This window comes from Apteryx rowi, unplaced genomic scaffold (assembly GCF_003343035.1).
Source record: "Apteryx rowi isolate R43461 unplaced genomic scaffold, aptRow1 scaffold_576, whole genome shotgun sequence".
Taxonomy (NCBI): domain Eukaryota; kingdom Metazoa; phylum Chordata; class Aves; order Apterygiformes; family Apterygidae; genus Apteryx; species Apteryx rowi.
Window position 1 is genome coordinate 446,513 of NW_020450845.1, and position 24,025 is coordinate 470,537.

The 24,025-nt window shown below is 39.5% G+C and overlaps 1 protein-coding gene across 1 annotated transcript in view; it reads right to left on the bottom strand.

The window, feature by feature from the left end:
• FMN2 (formin 2) overlaps positions 1-8,768 on the bottom strand; it is a 170,266-nt gene extending 161,498 nt beyond the window's left edge. The window contains exon 1 of the mRNA XM_026082406.1: positions 6,779-8,768. Within this exon, the coding sequence (XP_025938191.1) occupies positions 6,779-8,723 (1,945 nt within the window). The 5' untranslated portion in view covers positions 8,724-8,768. The remainder of the gene's footprint in view (positions 1-6,778) is intronic.
• Positions 8,769-24,025: the final 15,257 nt, after the last annotated feature.

Consider the following 24,025-nt stretch of genomic DNA (forward strand, 5'->3'; position numbering starts at 1 on the left):
AAAAAGGGGGAGAGAAAAAAGAGGTAGAAAAAATGGAGAAAAGAATGGAGAAAAAGGAGGAGAGGAAAAAGGGGGAGAGCAATTGAGGAGAAAAAAGGGGGACAAGAAAAAGGGGGAGGAGGGGGGAGAAAAGGGGGGGAGAAAAGGGGGGGAGAAAAGGGGGGGAGAAAAGGGGGGGAGAAAAGGCTGCTAGTATGTGGAATTTAAGTGGACTTTCAGCTGTCTTCTTACCATGGGCTGGTAAGTATTTGCATTAAGAATTATGCCATTTGATTCTGAACAAGAAAAATTAATGCTTTGCTTTTTATGAAAGTACACAGTAAAAGATAATATTTGTGCAGTTATATTCTTCTATAATTTCTTTGAATAAAAGACTTAAGTACATGCCTTCCTCACTGTAACTGGATCTTCATGTTCTTACATTGATGTAATTAAATATTTCTCTCAGCCATTTCTCAGCATACTGCATTGTCTTGACTCTTTGCATGACAAAATACTATTCAGATACACACCCTCTATTACAAAGGCCTTTTTTTGTTTGTTTTTAAATGAAAAACTTTTTTGTACATGACTGTTAGCAGATGTACTGCAGCATTGATTTCTTTTGTGCAGTGATATTTTTCCTTAACAGTGCAAGGAAGAGGAAGATATGCCAGTTATTTTTTCCCTACACACTACCATTATGCATCTTCAGGGGACAAGTTAAGTGAGATCTAAGCTAGATCTCAGCATCAAATAAACTCTAGAATCAAAGCTGCTCCCTGTAATTAGTTCCACAGTAACGTTATCTATGCTTCTGCCCAATTCAAATTCACACCAGGTTCAGAGCTCTGGCACTCCTGATAAACGTCATATAAATCCCGGGATTGAACAATCCATATCTTTACTGACAAATAAGAACACTTCAATGACATGTCTGATTTGTGACTAGGCATTCCTGCCACCATTTCACTATATAGAGCAAAACACCAAAATCATTATTTCTCAGGCATTTTTTGTGCTATCTATATATTTTCATTGTTTTATTTGTATTAGGATTTATTATYACATCTGGGATGGGGCGCTTATACTCCCATAACCACTGCTTCTTATTGGTGCAAAACTGCTAGCTGACTGAATGGGTTCTATGGGCTTTATATCCATAAATAAAATAAGTCATGTTCTGTATTTACTTGAGAATGATGCAAAGTTTTGCCTCAGAAAACATAATCCCACTGCCTATTCATGGTCAGAGAGTCTAGCTATTCCCTTCAGATGGCTCAGAATGTGGAGGAAGCTTATTCTGGATAGCAGCAATATGGAAAGAAAATGAGCAATAGTCACTTTGTACTCAATGTACCACAGCCCATCTCATTTTCCATAACTTCCTCTACATGAACTGCAAGGTAAGAATGCAGGATAGAGGAAGTAACTCACCATCAGTTACTTTTCTCTATAGTGACACAGTTCCTGAAACTACATTGCTGCCTTTTCTAAAGCGCTTAATAAAATTCAAGCAGCCTTGTATTATTGCATGTAGAGGCAGGAATGAGGTGATGCAGAGGGTCAAGTTCTCGCATCCTTCCACCATCTGCCTGCACAGCTTCTCACTGCTTCAACCCTGTGCCCCTTTGTATCAACTCACCTCATCCCCACAAAAGATAAGTTGTATGCATAAAGGTGCGATTTCAGAAATTGCTGAATTCCACCTAATCACAAAAGAATAAAGCTTTTTAGATGTACTTCAAAATAATCAAAGCTACAGACATTATCACCACCACTCCTTATGTAAACTCAGATTTTGGCAAGGGTGGTTTATAGGAACTATGCTTTGCCATATCCTGAGCTTGGTTAAACTAGAGTACAAACAAAATACCATAGCCAATTAGTAGTTCTGAGCTTTTTAATCACTGTGATTCAGATAAGAATTTGATCCTTCACATGCAGACAGCCTAAAATGTTCCCATGCTTTTCAATGTCATGTTGATTTTTCTATAGACACTGCACTACGGAGAAAACAGTGAGGCTTATTCAGGGAATAGGTTTATATTCTGAAAAAGAAGTCCAGGCACATTGAAAGAAAAAAAAAAAAACATTCAGACAAAAACTATTAAACAATTTATAAATATTTATAAAAAATTAAAGCACAATCAGATCCAATAAATATATTGAAATTTAAATTCCACATAGCTATTTACACTGGAATAATCAGTTGCTGTCTTAAAAGTGACATCACTGAAGAACACTGTCTCCTTTAGTGACCAGTTCTAGCCAGATGCCACGTGCGATGGACACAATGCCGGTGATACGTCTCAAACGGATTGAAACAGAACTGCCTGGACCTCCAGCTATAACATTTTCCCTTTCCTTTACCCCTTCTCACCCCCCAAAAGATTAGCAGGCAACCAGAAAAACACCTTTCTAGGTCAGATGCGAGTCAGTCTGCTGCTCGGAGAGAAGTGGCCTGCGAGAGGCAGCCACGGAGCCCATGACCAAAGCCTGCTACTTCCCACGCAGCTCTGGATAAAGATCAAAGCATCAGTCATGAGCCCCTGTTGCAACACCACTGAGGCAGCGCTGCTCCAGGGACGTGACTGGTGTTGTTCTCACTCCCGTAGTGCAGTGCTGGCGCAGGAATATTAAAGCAGCTTATTGAACTCAGCAGTTTTTCTGTAACTTAGTGCAGCCCATTTTCAAACACATCCCACTGTAGTTGCAGCAGATGAGTTTTTGCATCCCTCCCGCCCCAGGTGTGGGTTTACTAGGCAAAAAGAAGGGCATCTTTGCCCTCAGATGCTTATTAGCAGCCGTCAGTGTTTTGGGCGACCCGATGCCACACAAGGAAGGGCTGCTACTGGGCAGCGCCCTCAGTTAGCTGGGGCTGTGCTGCCCCATCCTGTCAGGAAAGACACGGTGGTATTATGCTAACAAACACCGTCAATGAAGGAGCAAACTGTAAGTAGTCCTAAGACCGAGTAGCATGATAAAACATTTCCTCACCGTGCCAAAAGATACAAATACATATCACGTGCATCATCACACAAATCAAAAAAAAACCAACCAAACAAAAAAAACGCTTGCAGATGTGTCTAAAAACAACTACTATATTTCCCAGAAGCAAACTTTGACCCTGTTTTTTCCAGTTTTCATATACTTTATACTAAGACCTTCCTACGAGGCTGCAGACAAAGCACTGGAGCTGCAAGTGGGTGCCGATGACATTAGTTACACTGTAAGAGCAGTATAAAGTGGTCTTTGTGAGAAGCAGGCCTGCATCCCACAGAAACCAGGAAGAGGCCCTGAGGACACACGCACCGGACTGACTTTAGGTTTTGTTTTAGAGTAGCTTGGATTTTTTGTTTTGTTTGCTTGTTTGTTTCCTGCTTAAAGTTAGAGCAGGACAAGAATAAGTCTCTGAAGAGAAATTTAAAGACAACTGACCTTTTTGAAATAGATTCACATTGCAAATGTACTACAGTCAGCCAACGGAGCTTAGAAAGGGCATGGGTTTGTTTTGACAGAGTTTAATTACAGTCTGGGATGGCTGGTGGAACTTGCATTTTCAGCATATATAATAGAAACCCTCACTAACTCCTTTGCTATCACCTTGACTCAAATTAGCTCACCTTGACTCCTTTTTATTAACTCAACCTACTAGCTCTATGTCAGTTATGTTAATGTTCGGGAACACCAATTCCATTTTTCCACCGAGATACCCTCTAGAGTTAGTCAAAGTCATTCATCGACACAAACCGCAGAGGAAGCGCCAGCCCTCTCCATTCAGGTTCAGTTCCTGCCCTCCTGGGACCACAGCATGAAAGCCCTGGCCCTGCTCTGCATCAGGTTGACATCTAGAACTTGTAATTACTGTCACTGCAATTTCAAACACAGCTGTCCTTGTCGCACAAGAAATGGATCTTCTGTCTTAATTACAAAATGCCCATAAAATTGTCCACACCACATCCTTAGCCAATGCATCATATTCTAAGTATCATACTTTGCTTATTTCTCATATAAATCAAAATACAAATATGCAAAATGGGCAAAATTGGAAGAGCCTTTTTGGCAGACTGAATTGTTTTTTCTTTCTCCCCCAAGAACTCAGATAGTACTACTTTTAAGTGATCCTCTGATATATATTTAAAAATATGTATTTCTTCAATCACTTCTATCAACATTTATGGAAAAAAACTACAAATACAGTCAATACAATACCAGCTATTAGTTACCATCTACATGTTACATTAAAACAGCCTTAGAAGAGTACATATAGATCAACATCAAAACCAAATGGCACACTGCCAAACTACAGCATAAAGCAAAAGTAGGCCAGTCATCTGCTTAGAACCTGCTGTCATTAAAATCAGTGACTAAAGTGTTGTGGAATATTTTATTTGATTCTAGTTAGAAATGCAGAATAACACTGCAGTCACTGCACAGCAAGATAGGATTTAATGCTCCAGGCAAGAAGCTGCCTTTTTTTTTTTTTTTTTTTTTTTAAGATAGAAATGAGCCACTATAAATAACATGCTTTTAAAAAACCTGATAGTAATACCCAAATTGATGCATGTGGTGCATGATTAACATACAAAATTTTTCAATAACAATAGTTACATTTCAAGGAAATTATTTCTGTAATTGTTGCTATGTAGACTGGTTTAAATAGAAAGGCTTTCCTGCTAGTGATGCAATGAGAGACAGTTTGTAGGGATACTAATGTTGATTTTATTTCCCTTTTTCATTTATTAATATTTATGCATTCTTAATAATTTTCAGCTTGTAACTACATTTTAAAAAAGCAGGAGAAAGATCAAAAAGACAAAACGATAAAGCGTTATGTCATTTCCAGTTCCCTCATTTCAAGCTGTTCTGCATGAACTGAAAGGTATAATTGTCCTCTGCCTGTAAAGACAGCTGGCATATACAYGCAAATGAGGGTCACAGGAATTTCCATAAGAGACAGAACTACTGTTGCTCTGGGCACTGCTCCCTTCACAATAACAGTCTGAATTGTTGGTGAGAAAACATGATAAAACAAATAAGTATTTATAATAAAAACTCAGGAGGAAACATGAAGAAGTCTGTTCCTGGCAAACTGGACTTCAAAAAGTATTTCGCCACATTAAATTTATTTTCAGATAGAAAATAAAGTCTAATTACTGACAATGCATTATGTTTTAGTATTTCACTTTGTTTTTAAGATGATGTCAAGCATCCATAGCTAAAGGTTATGTATTATATGTTACAAATCTGAAAGTAGTGATAACCACAAATTGCAAAACTTAGGAGTAGGAATGTTTGGAATTGTATCTAAGATAACAGGTGGAAGGGATTTAAAATACAAAAAAGATTCAGTTTGCTTCAGAGGGGGGCTGGCCAAAACTATTTAAGATAAAACTTGAACTCTAAAGAATGCAATTAGGGATTTTTATTCAAGACTAATATAGTCACAAGAATGAAAGTAATCTTGTGATTTTAATTCAAAAAAATAATTTTAATGCATTTCCTGACTATTTCAAACTCCTGGGGTTTGCTGTTGTACAAAAAAATCCCACTATTTTTAATAGTTCACTCATCAATAATATTGCGATGACAAGCAGAATATACAAAGAGAAAGCAACTATGAATGCAAATGGTTATCGGTTATATAATTTTTAAATCTACAGTATAGAACAAGACGGTCATTTTATGAAAAACAGCTGTTGGTGGCTCAACTTTTTCATATAATTTTTAAATCATGTTATTGTTCCCTGCATAAAACATACTATTTTATTCTTTATAAAAGTGCAAAAAAATTCTCACTGCATTTTTGTAAATAGGACTGAAACATATGTTTCTGTACACTCTTAGTTCTACAATTTAAATGAAAAATTAATGGAATATGTTGCCAAGTTTTCTGTATGTAGGTACCTTCTAAAGTGACACAGGCCTTCTCCCTCTGCAAACTTTAGCTTGTTATAGAACCTTCAAGCACGGGGAAGAGAGAGGGAAAGAAAACCCAAAGTGCAAAAAAGTATAACCTTCTATTCACATCATATTTTACCTTTAAACTCTGTATTTCTATGCCTTTGTGATAGGATGCAAGCTGCCTAACAGATGAGGTAAAAGAACTCTTCCCTCAATGAGTCATGTTATGCAGCCAGAACTGCAGTCAGTCAAACTACCAAATTTTACTACATGCACTTTCCCCTCTCTTCTCCATTTTATGCTGCCTTTTGAAGTCCTTTTTTTCCTCCTCCTTCCTTGTCCTTGTGAAGGGGAAAGCAGTTATTTTCTGCAGTGCTGCCCATCTGTGCTTGCATGCCCGTTTCCTTTTTGTACCGAGTGAATCCTCCCCACTGCCCCAGTCTAATGCCAGGTGCAGCTCTCAAATATTTACACTGCATCTGAACAGTGCCCAGCACAAGAAAACCCCAAACAGGATCACAGTTACTTCATCTCTGAAGGATCTGTTTATGCAGAGAGCTAGTTTGCTTCCAATGGAGCAGCTCTGAACATTTTTCATCAAGAGTAAGGTAAAGCATTCAGCCTTGTTCTACAAGATTTAGACAAAAGAAAAAAAAGCTTCAAAGAGTTATGCACTTGCTTTACTAGCACTGTTGCCAGGCTGACACCAAATACAGAGAGGCTATTCTCATTAATAAAAGGAGAATGTGTCTGTTAGATTAGGCCTTTGATTTTAAAACTGTCAGCATAAGTATAAAAATCAGTACATGCAATAGCAAAGGACTGAATTAAAGTATTTTAAATATATTTTCCAGAGAGTCTCTAGAAAAAAACCTTAATACATGTTACKCACCTGAAAAGACATTGGGAAATGTCTCCGTAGAAGCCTGCACCCCTGAGGACTTCCTTGAATGAGTCAAAGGCACTCTTTCCGTTTGAAATTTCTCTCTGAACCCCTTGTGCTCCAAGTAGCCTGCAGAGCCCACCTTCTGTGTTATCTCGCTTTTATGATCAGATACCTCATCGGTCCAGTCTGCTGAACGACTAAATAAACCAGCCAAACTAGCAGACCTCTGCTTCTTGACTGAGACTTTTTCTTTTTTGTGGACGGACTCCTGCCTCCTTGTAAAAAGTGGACTCTGGGATGGGGAGGGAGAAGGTGAATGGTTGGGAGAACTCAGTTGCCTAGTTGTGGTTTTGATGTAACAAGGATTAATTAGATAGGGCTTAAAGCATTGGGAGCCAAGCACCGGACTGCCTGTTGTCCCCTCAGAGGACAAAATGCCATTTTTCATTTCAGTAGATAAACCATTAGGCAGGTTGTCCTGACTGGCTGATAGAGTGTGTTCATCTTCCCGAGTCTCAGCAGCATGATTGTGGCCTGCATCTGAAATACCATCCTCTGTTACTGAACCTTGGAAATCAACAGCCTGCACATCACTAAATTTAGTCTCAGAACCTGCTACTGAGGCTGAAAAACATAGCGCAGAGCTGTCTATCTGAGACCCGTTTTCTACTGCAGTTCCATTTAAATCATCTTTCAGTTCACTAGCTACAGCATCCACTCCAGCAGTGAGCTGTTCCTGTTCCTCGGTCAATAGCTTGTGTTCTTGTATTTTAAATAAGCCATTACGAGGAGAGCCTGTTCCATTTACTGCCTCTTTCAGTTCACTTTCATTTGCACAGGAAACTGGAATGTTTTCCGCAATTTCAGATATTGCTGAAAAAGCCTCCTCAGTGTCTGGGCTGCTCGCTTTGTCAGTGGTAGCTCCTGAAAGAAACCGCTCAAAATCTAAGGGGGCTGCTTGAGAATTAGCCGTGTGTCGGCCCATTGTTTTGGTGACAAGGTCCTCAGTTCCATTGCTAATTGCCTGCTGCTGCTGCTGCTGCAGTCTAATAGCTTGCTGGATATCAGAAAGCAAATCCTCTTGTTCTGTGGCTGAATGGAAACTGTATATATCTGTATCGGAGCCAGAGCTGGTCCTTTGTCCATCCTGTGTCTCTGCAGCAACCGGGACAGTTTCATTTCTGATTTCAAAATGTTCAACATCTGTGTCCGAGAGACCCCCTTCATCCGCAGAGATGCTTATATCTGGAGTTTTGGTAACAATTGAATGAGTACTGTCCAGCTCCCCCGTCGGCAAGGCCTGGCTTTCCAAAACATCCTCCCTCGAACTACTATTCCCATCTTTAGCCCTGGACAGATTTTTTCTGATCCTTAAATTTGAAAACACTGAGGCCCTTGAGTCCGACTTACCCTTCTTTTTACCAGATTCACTTCCTTTTGCATGCTTCCCCAGTCCCCTTCTGCTTCCTGCTACCTTCTTTGTGCCATCTGTATCCTTGGGCCCAGAGACATCCTCTCCTCCTTCATGCACATCACCTGTATTTTTCTTTAGCTTCCCATCTTGATTCCCCATGATTTTTCGCAGTGCAACACCTTTGGAAATCAAGCCATGCTCCCGGATTTCTTCCCCTTGGCCTGCCGGTGAGCTCCCCTCTAGTGATCCAGGTTTGTTTTCAAGCGGCGGTGATGCAAGTGAAGCAAATGCTTGCTGTGCCTCTCTCCTATCTGCTAGAGCTGCCTTTTTGCATAATGTGCTGCTTGCACTGGGCTCCGCTGGGACATGCTCAGTACAGCACTGAGAGCTGCAGACAGCTCCTTCCAATGGCTGCTCCTCACAGAGCTGCCTGCTTACTGGGCTTCTGCTGCACTCCTGTTTCTTTAGGAAAGATTCTGTGAAAAGTATTTCCTTTATAAAAGTTACTTCTTTTTCCACGGTTTTAATTGCCTGCATTGCAAGCTCAGTTTGTTACCAAATCATTTATAATTTCAGGACTTCAATGTTTGAGTTCCTGGGAGGGAGGGGGGAAAAAAAAAATGTTAAAGAAAGGTACCATAATTACGCTGCAGTTGTTCAAATGCATAAACTAGTAACTTTGGAAAGAAAAATATTATGCTGCTTTAATAGTTTACAAGGTGCTTAAGGACATGTTACTTTGACAGATTACACTGCACCTCAGGTGTTTTATGTGTTTACTTTCTAAAGGCCACCAAGACATGATGCATAATTTTAAAAGGCAAATCACTCTGAAAGTAGATAGAAGAGGGATAACAAACAAAGACCTTTTTCCACAGTTTTAAAGAGTCATACTTAAAATTCAATACATTATGGTAATTACACTATAAAAAAAACCTCCTGCAATTTGTATTCTGAGAAGGTACATATACTATTATTCCCAGGAGATTCAACTCATCAATATTAAAACACATCAGCATTGTTTTCTCTGATAAAGAACATCTGGCATGAAACAAGACAAAACAAACAAAAAATAGCACTATTCAAATGCAGCTAAAGAATAGGATACAAGTAAAGTATTCCTCTGTCTCACTCTAAATATTTAATAATTGATTTAAACTCTGCTGCTTGCTAACTATTTTGGAACCTTGTAGAACAACTTTAATCAGTTACTTCTTTTCCTCCATTTTTGATTTAGACGTATAGACACCCATATTTCATAAAATACTTTTCCTGAACTTCCAAAGAGGTATTCCCTTCTCCCTTTAAAATTTAGATTTAAAACAATTGGAATAACTGRAACAAAGGGGCATAAGAATACTGATGTGCCAAACTGGATCAGTTCAGTGGTCCCATACCTTGTTTCTGACCCCAGTCAAAAAATAATTATGTCAATTTCTGTTTATAAATTATCATCTCTAAACTGTTTAGTCTATTTGCTTCAGTTCCTGTGAAGGTATTTACATGAGCTCCTTTATTAGTAGTTTCCCTTTTATCAAAGATCACTTAGAATAACACGTTATTCCAGGAAATACATCTTATTGGTTTACCTAATTATTAATTTTGGTATCTTTTTCTTCCTATCAGCAGTTTCACTTTCTTTCCCTCTGCCTTAATACACATTAAATAGGAGAGAGGGGAGGGAAAAAAAAAAACAACCTCATTCAAACTTTAAAAAGTATCCAGGGACCCCCCCACATGCACTGTTTTTCAAAGGCAGCCTAAATACCTTTACAAGTCTGGGCTGTGGTCACCATTAAATAGTTGCCATTCATTCAGTTTGGAAAGAATAACACTATCAGTAATAAATGCAAGTAACTTATTCCAAGCTGTCATTAGTATTGCCCTGTGCCTTTGGTTCAGTGATTGCTCTGCTGTAAGCCCTATCTGGAGCTGCCTGTGGCTCAGCCACCAGAAGCCTTCTACCTGCAAGAGCTCAGAGGTTTAAGCAGACCAAATGACTTGATAGAGATATACATTCAGTGTTTTTCCCAGTTTTAACTAGAATCCAATGAAGGGTTTCATCTGCATTTCTTTCATTTTTAGTATTCATTCATTTTGTAAATAATTTATAAAAATACTAGCATAAAATCTGCAAGAGCATGTCATACCATGTTGCTTCTTGACTCTCTTCCTACTTTTGCTGATTATTACTGAACTATTTGTAGCTCCCAACACCATTTAAAAGMTATTCCACTAAAATCTGTCAGAAATTAATATAGTGCAGAAGTAATATAAAGATGATGTTGACTGAATATATAAGGAAAATGTGGAACTGGTGTGACTTCCTAAAATACTCCCCTTTCCTTCCTTCTCTGTAAACACACTCACATTGCAACAGATGATAATTCATCAGTAGTATTCGTACTGCAAAACGAAACCAAGTCATCTACAAAGCTGGGGTAATAAGGCAGTGAAATTAAAGGTTGATTTGCTTTTTTTTTTTTTTTAAATTAGAAACTACAGGTTTATAATGGTTTAAATAATTTACCTATAGATACACTATTTCCTAGAAGTTTTATACAGTATATCCTGATGAATAAATTCTTCAAAATGCTACATAAAAGGATAGACAGGGCAATTAACTGAGGTTAAATAAATTACACAGAAAATTATTCAGTTTCTCAATCTGCAATCCTAAAACCAAAAGAACTATAAGAAAAAGATCAATTTTTTGGATAGTCCCTCTGAATGTGGTATCCTAACCCAAGCAGCAACTCTGACTAGTATTTCTTCATCTTTATGGGGAAAGAGTGTCATTGAAATGGAATTACTTATATGAGAATAGTTATGCATGTGACCAGAAGATCAAATAATTTGCCCTGTTTATTCCATATAAGGCACAGAAAATGTGTTAAAAGGGAGGAGGGGGGAGGGGACATAAGTTACTCCAAGGTGGCTATGATAAGACGAAACTCTCAAACAGCACTTACTGAAAAGTACAGAGGGTAACATTAACCAAATACAATAAAAAAAGTTAATACTATGCATTTTGTTTATTCTTAAGGGTTTTTTAGATGCCAAAGAAAAACATAATGTTAAAAGACAGCAGAACCCAGAACATTTTAGCATCAGTATAAACTTCATTTGAAAAATTAAGAACCACTTTAAACATTCTACACCAAAAAAAAAAAAAAAATCCAATAGAAATTAATTAGGAAAAAAAAGTGTTTTCAGTGTTCAAAAAGGATATTTCATTTTTAAGAGTAGCTCTAACTTGTTCTTAGCCTATTATAACAGACAACACAGGCCAGTCCTTGAGCCTACCTACCTCATTTAACATTTTAAGTAGTCAGTCAAAAACTCAAGAGGAGAGATCACAGGCAGAGGCCTGAGATACCCCTCACCTCTAAGTCTCTTGCAAAGCTCAGGTGACACTAATAGCAACACACAGAGGAGACTTAAAACTTACAGTTCAAGATGCCTTTCCCTTACGCTCTGAGCTTAACTTTCACACTAAGACATTTCTTTTAGAAAAGTAAACTGTCATGCTGAGACTGTGATTATTTTTAGCAGCAGTATCCCCACACAGCCTAGCCTCTGGGAGGGCACCCCGGCACAGCAGCACAGCCGGGCCACCTGCCCCCCTCTCGCTGGGAAGAGGAAGGGCTGGGGCAGCACTGATTTCACTCACCTGGAGGCAGCAGCCCCGGGCTTTTCTGAAGCGGAGCCAAGGCAATGCAGTTGGTTACTCAAGGCCTGAATAATCCCTAAGGGGGGGAACAAAAGGAATAGCATTTCTCCTGGGCTCCACGCTACAAGTCCAAACTATTTGCTAACACCCTGACATTTCCAACCTGGCGCAAACACAGCCTGCCCGAACAGGGAACCGCGTAGCCGGGGAGCCTGTGCTGGGAGCACTGCGCTTGCTGGATGTGTTGGCAGCTTTCAGGTTTTATCATCATTTATTTACTGCCATGCTTTATTTGATTAACTTTTACAGAAGTTGTCAAGCAAGTCCCGATAACGTGAGGGTAATAACGCAGTGTTACTGCCATTGRCTTCCTTATAAGTGCTCACGTCTAGTCCTCAGTCGGGTGTTCAGGCCGTCGGTGCTGTGGGCCCCAGCCCTGCTGCGGCCCGTGTTTGTTGGGCTCTGAGCCGCAGCGACTTCGGGGCAAGACTAGGCAAAATTCCCTGGTGAGGGAAACCACAGGAAGGCTGGTGGCACGCGAGCTGACGGGAACGGCACCCCAGCAGCGCAGGTGCCAGCGCGGGAGCGCCGTTCCCACCCCGCAGCTGACAGCGGGTGCAGACGGGGGCGCAGCGCCGCTGCGAGCAGGGCCACACCAGCCGCCACACGGCTCGCCCTTGCCCAGGGTGTGCTCATCCAGCAGCCCGAACCGCCTGGCCAGCCACATACACACACATAGGTGTATAAAATGGCACTGGGAGGCCGAGAGCTGTTGCGTGCCCCCTCAGGGGGTGAGYGAAAGGCGGCGGCCTGCGGCTGAGGCTCGCCCCCTCCCCAGGGCCGCAGGCAGGGCCTCGGGCTGGCCTCTGCCAGGAGCACCGGCACCATGTGCCGTGGCGCTGCTGTGGGGCCGGGGAGGGGGCTCTGCTCCTGCCCGCCCCGTGGCTCCTCCACTCTCTCCAGCCCTGAGGGCCCCGGCCGGCCATGGGGAGAAGGAGAGCAGGGCACCCAGGGGGCCTTTGCTGCTGCCGCAGGCACCTGACAGGAAGTGTTGTTGTCTTGCATGCTCAGTATGCACAGGTTTGGGCTGGGGGGTAAAGGCACGTACATTAACAGGATATTTTAAAGTACGGTGATGTCACATTAGTGATTGGGGTACGGTAATCCAGTCAGTATATAGAAAGCTTGTTCAAGCAAATCAGGATGTTCCCTGCCAGCTGTATGTTACTGTGGCTTTACTTCTAACAGCATGTAAAGCTTTAATTTTACTAAGCATGCGAGAGGCCTCATTCTCGTTTACTCCTGTCGGTTTTGTTTCTAAGGCACTGGGAAGCCTCACCAGGCCACCAACGTAAATTAAGAGCTTCTCTAACCCAGCTTTGCATTTTAACCCCCTGCCTCATCCCCTAGGAGGGAGAAAGAGCAGAGTGGCAGTGACGCCGTGCATCCCCCTGCGGGCCTGGGACAGCCTGTACCGCATCTGACCCTGGCAGCAGCAGGAGACAGGGCCGCCGAGGAAACCTTCTCCTGGCTCAAAGCCTTCTGGAGGAGGCATCATCCCAGAAGGTATTAACTGCCCCTTAAAAACTCTCTTGTATTGCCAAAGCAACATTGAGTGCTAGTGCAGCTGAAGATCATATCCTGCCTCCTTACCCCCCAACTCTTCCTGCAGACTTGTCTTTTATGACTTGACAAGCTCTAGCAGTCTCACTTTCCCTATCCTACTGGCAAGAGCTAAAGAGACCACAGTGATTGGGGGTGAATAAAACAACAAAGCCCCAACAGCATGCAGTTGGTCCTCTAATGGCAAGAGTCTAATTTAGTTTCTAGTGAATATGAGATTCTGCTATTCTTTTTAATACTCATCTGAGCAGTATGAGATCATGCCTCATGCATTGTATTTATATTATGTAAGAGTTATCCAGCTTCTGAGAAACCCCTGCTTTATCTACTGAAAAACAGTTCCTCTTATAAAAGCACTTGAACCCAACTAGCAATGATCAAATAGAAGTTTTTGGCTTGCCTAGGAGATTTAATTAGGTATATGAGAAAATGATGACTAGGATTTTCAAATGCCTGCTCCACAGTGCTTAACTTCCTCCTGCATAATTTCCCCATCTAGTGACAACTAACATTTAAAGTTAACATATCTGAAGAGGCAGGTTCTCCAGCAATGCAATGTTTGCCAACTAATATGCTGCAGCATCCTTGCTGGTTACAAGCCAAAATCTTTGTGAAGCATTTAACCTCCTGAACTTCTCACCTAAATGCAGTAATACATTTATTCATTGTGAAACTACTTTTTTGTTCAAAGATGTGATCAGCTGGACATAACAAAAAACCAAAAACATTCTAACAAGCAATTTTTTTGTTTTCCCCCCAATTTTTCCATATCCCTACTGCGGCTTTATTGTAAAATAGACTTTTCAGCATAAGAGCTATACAGAATCTTTCATAGTTATTTATACAGGATGGGTTGGCTAAACAGCTGCACACAAAACCCTGTCAGCATTCCAGAGATGTATGCATTGTAGGTCAGGGTCAGGCCATAGAAACAGTCTCTGAAAATGCAGGCTTTTTCAGATACTGCAGCCAGAGACTCCTGTATTTGGAGCGCAAGTTGCTATGCTAGTATTGTAACCAGTGCAGGGCAACAATGAACTGTGAAAGTCTGGTCTTTCAGAGTGTGAAAAATGAGCAATCTTGTGCCACAGCGCACAATTTTCCTTGCACAGTTAATTTCAGACAAATTTTATTTCAAATACAGCTGGCCAGCAGTTGTTCGCTAATATCTGTACTTGTTTCATAGCCTGATCTGCAGATACTTTACTGATTTTTTTTTTCCATGATGCAGTCTGTGCTGGGTTGCATTTATTTTGCTTTGCATATAAGACAGTTTCTACAATTTAAACCACTGTACAATACAGTAAAAAATGAGAGTAAGAATCCAAGTTACAAATCTGATTTTCTAAGGGAGCGAAATCTGTGCCGTAGCAGTGTTTCTTCAGCCCTCTCAATAACTTTTGAACCCAGTAGGAAACTTAAAGTTTTTAAGAAGAAGATCATTAAATTATTGCAAAATTCACACACGTACAGAATCAGTATTTGGATAGAGGAGAGGGAAAGATAAGCAGAACTGACTGTGTCAGTTGACCAAACAGGATTCACATAGTTTAAGACGGCTCATCACAAGCAAGCATTTCGTAGGGAAAAATGAGTACAGCAGAAGAGAAAGAGATTTGTTGTACTAGAGTATAGAGAAAGGAACAAAGAATACAAATCTGTAAGAAACCAGGCCTCCTCATTTTCATTCCTTAGAGAAGAACACACATTCTCTGTTAAATCAAGCAGAAAATTAAGTATTGTCTTTTTGGTTTTGTTGGACTACTCCCAGGGCACTTAAATGGCAGGGTTGAAAAATGTGGACTTTGATCATATCAGTGGACCTTTTTTGCCTGCAGAGAATCCAAAATGCTATGAAACAATGGCAAATTCTAAGCCTAGTCCTTTTCTGCAGGAGACAAGGGATTAATTTAAGTACTTAGGACTCTAATTTTGTCTTTTGTTTAATAAGTATCTACTAATCTGAAGGAAAAGTTGGCAAAGATCAAGTTTTTCCTGAGATTCTTCTCTCTGTTTTTAAACATTTCAATCAGTGACATGGTTTGTTATAAAATTATGTGGAGATGTTAAGGATTTCATAAATATTTTTACCCTCTTTTTTATGCATCGACCCTTTTTCTATTGCAGATACACACACACACACACACACACACACACGTGCATTCATGCATGCACACATGCACACACACACACACACACACAGAGTTTGGGTCAAATAAAAAGGGAAATTATTGATCAGCTTTCAGCTGTATTTAAAATACCAAGTATGCTTCTATCAACTGCCACAAAGACTTCCCCCTAGAGAAAACAATACTCGGGCAAGAGCACTTTGTAAACCATCTGTGGAAGTTTACAAAATGGGATGGTTTTGAAGATAAGATCTTCAGTGAAGTTCTTACCTATTTGAAGATAAGATATTTTTGTTCAAATTTATGGCAGTCGCTCACATATATTTAGTAATTAGAATGTATTTTTGATAATATTTCCATAATCAGATTTGGGAAGTCTCTTCCCTAGTCCTTGGTTTCCATCAGTATGTAACATTAGCAAGGTAAATACCACTTATACCAGTGCATTGAAGTGAACAGGAAAATGCAAATGTCCCCATCTGTTTAAGAGTTCCCAGGATAAAGGCCTTTGTAGCTGGAGTGAAAAAAACTGTACTGAAACTAAAATTGTAAGCCACCATCCAATGGTACAAAGACAGCAGCTCTGAGAAAACCAAAGGAAAGCTCAAGCAGTATATATCACATATATCTCACAGTTTTACTTCCTCTTATTGTGATTCTGTGCTATTGTAACATGATGAACAGCATGAGTGATCCGTACAAGGATTCATGACTGTTGCCTTCACATTTCTGCATTTATTTTTCTCCACAGTACAGCTAAAAGCGATAGAGTTACAGAAGTTATAACAGTTCATCTCTTAAAAAGAGATCAGTGGAAGCTACTCCAGAGAAGAATATAGATAGCTGCACAGTGGAGGTTATTCTCCACTTTAAGGATWGGCTGGTTGAGTTGTTGCCCCTCCTCAGTAAAATCCTTGCCTTGTATATACAAGTCCCAATACTTTTGTCTTAGGGCTTTATATTTTTTCATAATAGGGGAAAGAGAGACCAGGGAAGCATGAGGAATTTATGAAAGCTGATTCTAGGCCTTGAGAWCTATTCTTTCTGGGCTTCCTATGTATTTAGCAGAAAAAGATTGGCCATAGAACTGTTTAGAGCACCTAAATTTAATTTCCTGAATTGAATCATTTCTACAAAACTAGTTCTTTCCACTGAGTTTCCATACAGTTCCCATACAGAGGACCCAAACAGCTTTATGAATGTCCCTCTAGCTATCCCAGAACTGGATTTTGTGACTGGTGCAGTTCATTTGATCTGTATTCAATATTCTGCTACTTGCCTGTTCTGTTAACTGCAGTGTAGTAAAACAGCTGGCTTGAGGGCCAGCAGTAGTTAATCTGCCACAGCATTACAGGGCTTAGGCTGAGCTACAAATCCACCCAGGAGTTATAGTAAATACAGTACTTGCTAATGTGCAAAAAGTCCTGTCTGCCTGATTAGGTTGAACTAGTTCAGGTAGGACTTGTCTACACATCAAGTGTAACTGCAATGTACATGTAAACTAAGATGAGTTCAATGCATAACTTATATGTGCTTGGCTAGTGCTTAGCGCTAAGGACCCAAAGCCTCATTAGCACAGTGAGTTCCTACTGTTTTTGCAATTAACATGGCTTTCCTATTGTCAGCCAAATAGCTGTCATAATAAGCTGAGTTCTGATGCTGATTGTCTCTATAAAGCAAATACACTGCAGATGAACAGCTGGCAATCTATTTCACTAGAGTAAGACAAAAGAATAATGGTGCAGCTGAATAATCCAGATGCCCAGGTAAGGGTCAGGAAATACAACTAGGATGGTGATGTTTTTGTATTAAAAAAAAAAAAAAAGCCATGCATAGAGGCCACCACAGAAGTACAACTTTTATAGGCTAAATGTAGCAACTAGCTCAATCCACTTAGGGAATGAAACACCTCTCTCAAGAATAACAGCAAGTTAAAATTTTGCCAGATGACTGTTCCTGCTCACTATATCTACTCCCTGTCTCTCCTGTTCTTGCTCCTTTCTTCTTCAGCATGTGCATCTGACCAAGTATCTGGGTCTTCTGATATCAGCTGTGCTACCACATTTCTTGTTCTGAACAACTCTCAAACTGCATCTATATATTTATCTCCACCATTGAATCCAAGAACTTTTGGTGTGATATCTCTCAGTGCATGATTTCTTTGTAGTCATCTGCAGCCCAAAAAAGTTCTCAATATGGCAGGTGACCTACTTTTGGCTACAGAACAGCATCTCTTCTCCTGTATCTGTTTTCCTTCATTCATTTAATTGTGTGAAGCTGTTGATCCCTTCTAAGACCTACAGTGGTTGCCAGTCACTAATTTGGCTTCCCCCTTAAATGGTTTATCATCACATCACTCTCAAGACATTTTGCTTTCAATCCAAGATCTTCTTCACTGTACCAAGGTTCACATCTGTGACTATGATGGAAGGAGATATTTCCATCTCTTGATAGATAGCCAATAATGAATGGAGACACACAGGGGTACACATCAGTTTTTCTCACCAATTACTGTGGGTAAGGAGTACAACGAAATATGAAAGACATTGTATAATCATCATCTACTTTATCTGTAATTCTCACACAATTTCTTTTAGCTTTATGCAGCTGATTGCTTTCACCTTTGTGGGAACCCTGAGTTAGGTTCTGTTCTTCTGTGTTGCAGTCCAAACAGAGCTGATCAAAAACAGAAAGGAAAGAATTAAATATTTCCCCCCTTATCTTTTTACAGACAGTTTCCACTGAGAAAACATGTAAAAGAGATTAAAAACAAGTATATTTAACCAGCTTCCATTCTGAGAAGGAATGGCAAAGAGTTTGGAGAGTTATAATTCAGACAGTACTTGCCTCATGTCTCAAGGTCTTAATTTCTCCTAAGACATTTTATTTTAAAACGTCACAGGCTAGAGCACTTTAGGAAATTAGTTATGGAACCTGAAGTAATACCAAAGCATTAATTTATGCAACAGTTGGCAAGAAAACTTTCCAGCAAATGTTTTATTATACTCTGTCCCCACCCTTGCCAATGTCATCATATTAAGAGCTTACATAAAGTTATTTAGAAAATAGAGCCCTTCCTAACATCCAAGCTGGTCGGCTTCTCATTTATCAAATGACATGAGATGTGTCATTCTTATTTCATTTACGTTCAGGAAAGATGTCCCAGTAAACAGGATTGGAATGCTCAGCAACAGTCCTAAGTTTAACCTGAAGAGGTCTTGTAGGAATTGGCAACACTGAAACTCATCTTTTTTTGTATATGTATACAATAAGAAGGATGAATTATGGCCTAAGAGGGGTTACCTTTCTGTTTTGTACACTGTGTACTCAGCACAGAGGAAAAAACATCACCAAGGTGGAATAAGGGGAATAAGATTAAATGTTCAATTAACAAAATTCTTAATGTCTTCTCTGAGCCAGTTTAGTCTTACTTGGGACGTTATGCCTGGAAGTGTTATTGCAGTCTAAAGTAACAGAAGATTTGTGAGTTTTAAACAGRGTATTCACACTATCATATGGCACTTTATTTGCCTCCGTACCAGGAACCTTCAGAGATCCACAAAGAAGTTACTTAAATACATCAGGATATAGTATATTGTCCTTAAAAATAAAAATAATAATAAAAAATAAGATTTTAGAATTTGGAATAATGGTACATCTAGTTTGACATCATGCCTCTAGCAGTTGTCAGTACAGACAATGGTGCAAGAAATGCTGCAGAGGTGAGCAATGGAAAAGTTTATTCCTGAAGTCCATCATCCAGATTAATGTATGTCCTGAGAGAAGTTTTTTTAATTGAGTCTTACAACTCCTTAAACAATCTGATGTTGTAATTCGGGGTGTTTTTACTATCATGTTAACTGCATTTTGCTTTATACTCATAGACATGTCAGCCAAACCTCAAACCTGTTCTACCAAACACTGAGCAAAATGCTACAAGACTACTGTCCCTACCTCAGAAAATTGCAGTCTAAGTAGACTCACATGGGTAACCTCATTAACTCAATTACATTGGTTCACTTCTCCCTGCCATTCATTGCTTTTGTTTTTGCACCACAGTGCAGTGAAGAGGCATTTGATGGACAAGTATCAGTAATTATTAGCCTTCCAGAAATGATGAGCTTGAGAAAGATTTTTGACTTGGAAAGGACAGACAGCCTGGTTTAGTAAAATTAGGTGGTCAGTTCATGTATACAGAAGCACACAAGTAAGTATAAAGGCAGGAAAGGAGAGAGTACTAAATCTAGCAGGACTGCCAAAACAAAGGGCCATAAGCTACAGAAAGGTTCAGGAGTCCAGGTTCAGGATATGTTTCGTTGACATGGGGTAAATATGACATGAAAGGCTCAGTCACAGCGTAGTGTTACAAGGGAGTAAAGGAAGGTATAGGAAGAATTAGGGAAGGAAAATGAAAGGCAGCAGATCAGTCTTTTCTGCAATATCATAAGGGAGCATTGCCTTGGACTCTTTAGATTCTTTAACTCTTTAGGGCTGTCGGCCTAGACATTAGGCTTGTGTTTTCATTTCATCCAGAAATGGATGGAGTCTTCAAGTACTGTAGAGAGAAGAACATGCCACCTTTACTTCCTCACAGATCCCACAATGCTGGACTTTGTTTTCCTGCTCTGTTGCAAAAACACATTTTTATTCGTGCTGAAGTACTAAACTCTATTTTCAACCCTTATTATTACCACTTCCACTTTTGTGGCAAGATACTTTAGCCCAATGTAAACACCCAAATGTGAAGGCAACTCTGGTCACAGCACCCATAATGACATTAAGTCTTGATCTAGAGCAAGCACTGCAGAAGAGAAGATGTTTTTACCCTGGGAATAGGGTAAGAAAGCTTACAGATGAGTAGTGATGAGCAATATTAGAAGATGCACTCATTTTTGTCTTGTCAGACAAGTATCTCACATGAGATCAAGAAACTAGGAGGAAAAAGTCTGAGAGAATGTATACAGACAATTCATCCTGCTTTTATCCATTCCACTTCACAGAATTTGCTGTTACTCACTCTGTTATGGACTGTTCATGATGCTATTATTTTTCTTCCAGTATCATGTCAATATTTAATTAGACACAAACAGACTTCTTTTATCCCCTCTAACTCAAAGCTAAACTACAATACCACAGGTGCCATAACAGGTTCTAAGCAGTCCAGTGATTCTGTGTGAAGTTTTGCATTATTGCCAGCCTGACATTTCTCCCTCTGAGATGAAAGACCAGCTGTATCCCAGAGAGGAAATCCAAGGGCTTTGCACTAAACCATGGTTCTCAATGTTGTTCCCACAGGCAGGAATAAGTCAACTGGAAATAGCTTTGAGTAAACATCTATTTAGTAGTTTGCAGGATCTAAGATTCTTCTGAAAACTAGGTGCCAGATGATTCAGCTTTCCATAGTATTTTAAATACATATTTTTATTTCAACAGAAATTGAGGGATTCTTGAGCTTTCCAGCTGCTCCAAAAGTCCTTCTAGACACAGTTACAGTTCCTTAAATTGACATCATCTCGAATCATTTATTAATAATGCTGCTTTTGTTACTAGCTAAACCCCAAACTGCACAGAAGATTTCAGAGAGCCCTTAAGGCAAAATCTACACAAAAGTCTTCTTTATTTATAAGTATCCATGCATTTTGACACAGCTGCTTTGTTCCTTCAATTAGGGTCTGCTCCAGCTGTGTCCTAGAACTCTTGATACTCCAGTTGGTGTAGCTTGAAATGAGTAGATCATGCCCTCYGATTTCAGAGGAAGGTATACAGAGAAAAGAGACAGAATATCTTGTTCATGTCCTAGAAAACTATTCTTTACACACAAAAATTAGCACATAGAATTGCTTATGTTTGAAAGAGAGAGAACAAAACTTAAAAATTCCTTCAGTTATAGCGTATGTTGTGTGCTATTCATATTCTTGGCTGATTATTCTTCATTTCATATTCTGTTCTGGTCCTAAGATGAAAACAAGTGCACAGTAAAGAGTTCCTTGAAATATTTATAATGGGTAAAGGCAGTTTTTAGAGAACATTGTTTTAAACTCTTCATAAGAAAGCTAATCTGTATGTAAACTATTGTACTACAGAGTACAGTATTTAAGAAATAGTTACAGTGGTAAAGGCCCAGGTTGTTGCACAAAGCAGAGAAACCTCCAGTTCTGAATTTAATGAAGTATTGCAGAGAAACTGCTTCCATACAATGAAACTTAGGGCTCAGATGCGGAGACATCGTTGCAGGGAATTTAGCTTCAGTAACAATTGAAATTCTGAACACACACGCATTTGTTGATTTCAGATGGAACAAAGAATTCTCTTCTTATGCTGCAAAATGCAATAAATATTCGACCCAGGTCAGTAGGGTGTATATGTACAAGCTTTCTAAAAAATTATTATGGGGGTCCCAGTTCAATATAACTTCAAAAGCTGCTGAATTTAAGGGTATTTTTAAATTGTTATTTAATGCCTAATACTGAGATATATAACAGAAGTTACATAGACACCAAATATTTCAGTAACTGGTTACAAGACTATTTCAGAAAAATCTAAAATGATTTCTCACTATTTAATTGTATTATTTACCTAGGACATCCTGATTTCTGCTTTATAGAAGCATTTGTCTAATGACTGCATGGAAGTGCATTCAACCTCACTTTCTTCTGTTAAAATAATTTCTTAGTAAAACCTCAAATACAGGAAGCTTCTGAATTCTTTTGCATTCTTGAGCAAAACTAGTTTCTACAAGCACACAGACATAACCGGACCATTCCATATTAGCTATCTCAACAGTTTGTGGCTTTTGCACATATTTCAGACTGTTTCTGCTGCAAGAAGAGGTATCTACAAAAATTGTGTTCATATTGTTACCTCATTTATCATCCCAAACCAGATAAAATGGGTTTGATGTACTAAGCCACCTACTTAGTTGGTTATTTTTAAATGCTAAGGGTATAGCTTCTTGTCTTGCATAAGATTACCCCCGCTGACATCACTAGACAACTCATAAATTTGTATCAGTCAGAAATGATAAGAATCCAACTCAGGGAGATCGGTTGCAGTTCTTGGAAGACTGAATATAAGCTGTCGTAACACCTCATTATCCACTATTTATTTATTTAACAAACTCATTAGGTTTTTTTCTTGGAGGATCTGTGTTTAAATCAAAATCCACATCAAGCCTGGCTAGAGCAAATACATCAAGGCTATTTTTGGAAACATGATACAAGTCTCCTTTGTTGGATGAATTGAGCATGTAATTTGCTTAGTTTGCCCCTACTGTCTCCCCTTAGGACATGCAGAACACCTTGCTTCCTAAAGAAAAAAAAGAAGTGCATCCACTAACTCACATGGGTTAGTCAAGTGCTATATGGGCAGCCTGGTAACCCTGCCCTATAGTGCCACAGGAACACAAATGGTGCACTGCTGAGGCAGCAAACCTACTGTGACTACAGTGGAGGTATGGCATAGCTACTTTTCTGTCCTGTCCCTCTCTCCTGCATAATAAGCACATACTGTAAGCAAGAATGGAAGAAAAAGGAGGAGAATAAAGTACAAAGGACTGCAGTTATCATATTCTGTAACCACATTTTCCCTTAACACTAGGACTCAAAGACATCATGGTGGAGAGGGAGAGGGCTATGCAGCCATAGATACTCATTCCACATAGCCCAGAGCGTGCAAACAATGTTAGGTAATAATAACTGAAGGAAGCTAGAGATTGGGGAAAAGGAGCTATTGCTCCCCTTGTTTCCTTCCTTCAGTAGATTAACACATTAACAATACACACAACCTAAGACTTGTGTCTTAAAAAAGAATTCCTAAATGAAAGATGAAGTTTAGAATATCCATAACAGCCTGTCAGTATGATCAACTTTTTTTACAACAACAACAACAACAACAACAACTACAAAAGAACTTTCTGTTCTGGACTGGGAGCTTCACAGGCAGTTAGGGATTCAGTTATGTATTTTCTGATATTTTTTTAAACCTTGCAATTTCTCTGAAAGTGTGTGCATGTATCAGTGTGTTACGTCTGAAATATATTTAGCTACACTAACACCTTTGGAGATAAAATACATGCATATGTCTGCAGCTGCTCCTAGTCCAGACATCCTTGACTGGTACAGATCTCTGATGCCATCCCTACGACATGCCAGACAAGGCCCATTCACATATGCATATATTTCAATTCATCTCTTTCATTCTCCATTGCTATAAATGCCCTTTACCCTTATGCACAGCTGGTTAACACATGGCTTTCATTCTACTCAGAGAGTGGAAAACCTCTTGAAGAATATAAGGCCATTCAGAAGTGCTCCCTAGGGTGGTTATAAGCTAAACACCCAAATTCAGGCTTCTTTCCTSTGAGATAATTCCAATATAATCCCAGGAGAATTTCAGATACTGCCAGCAATGTGTAA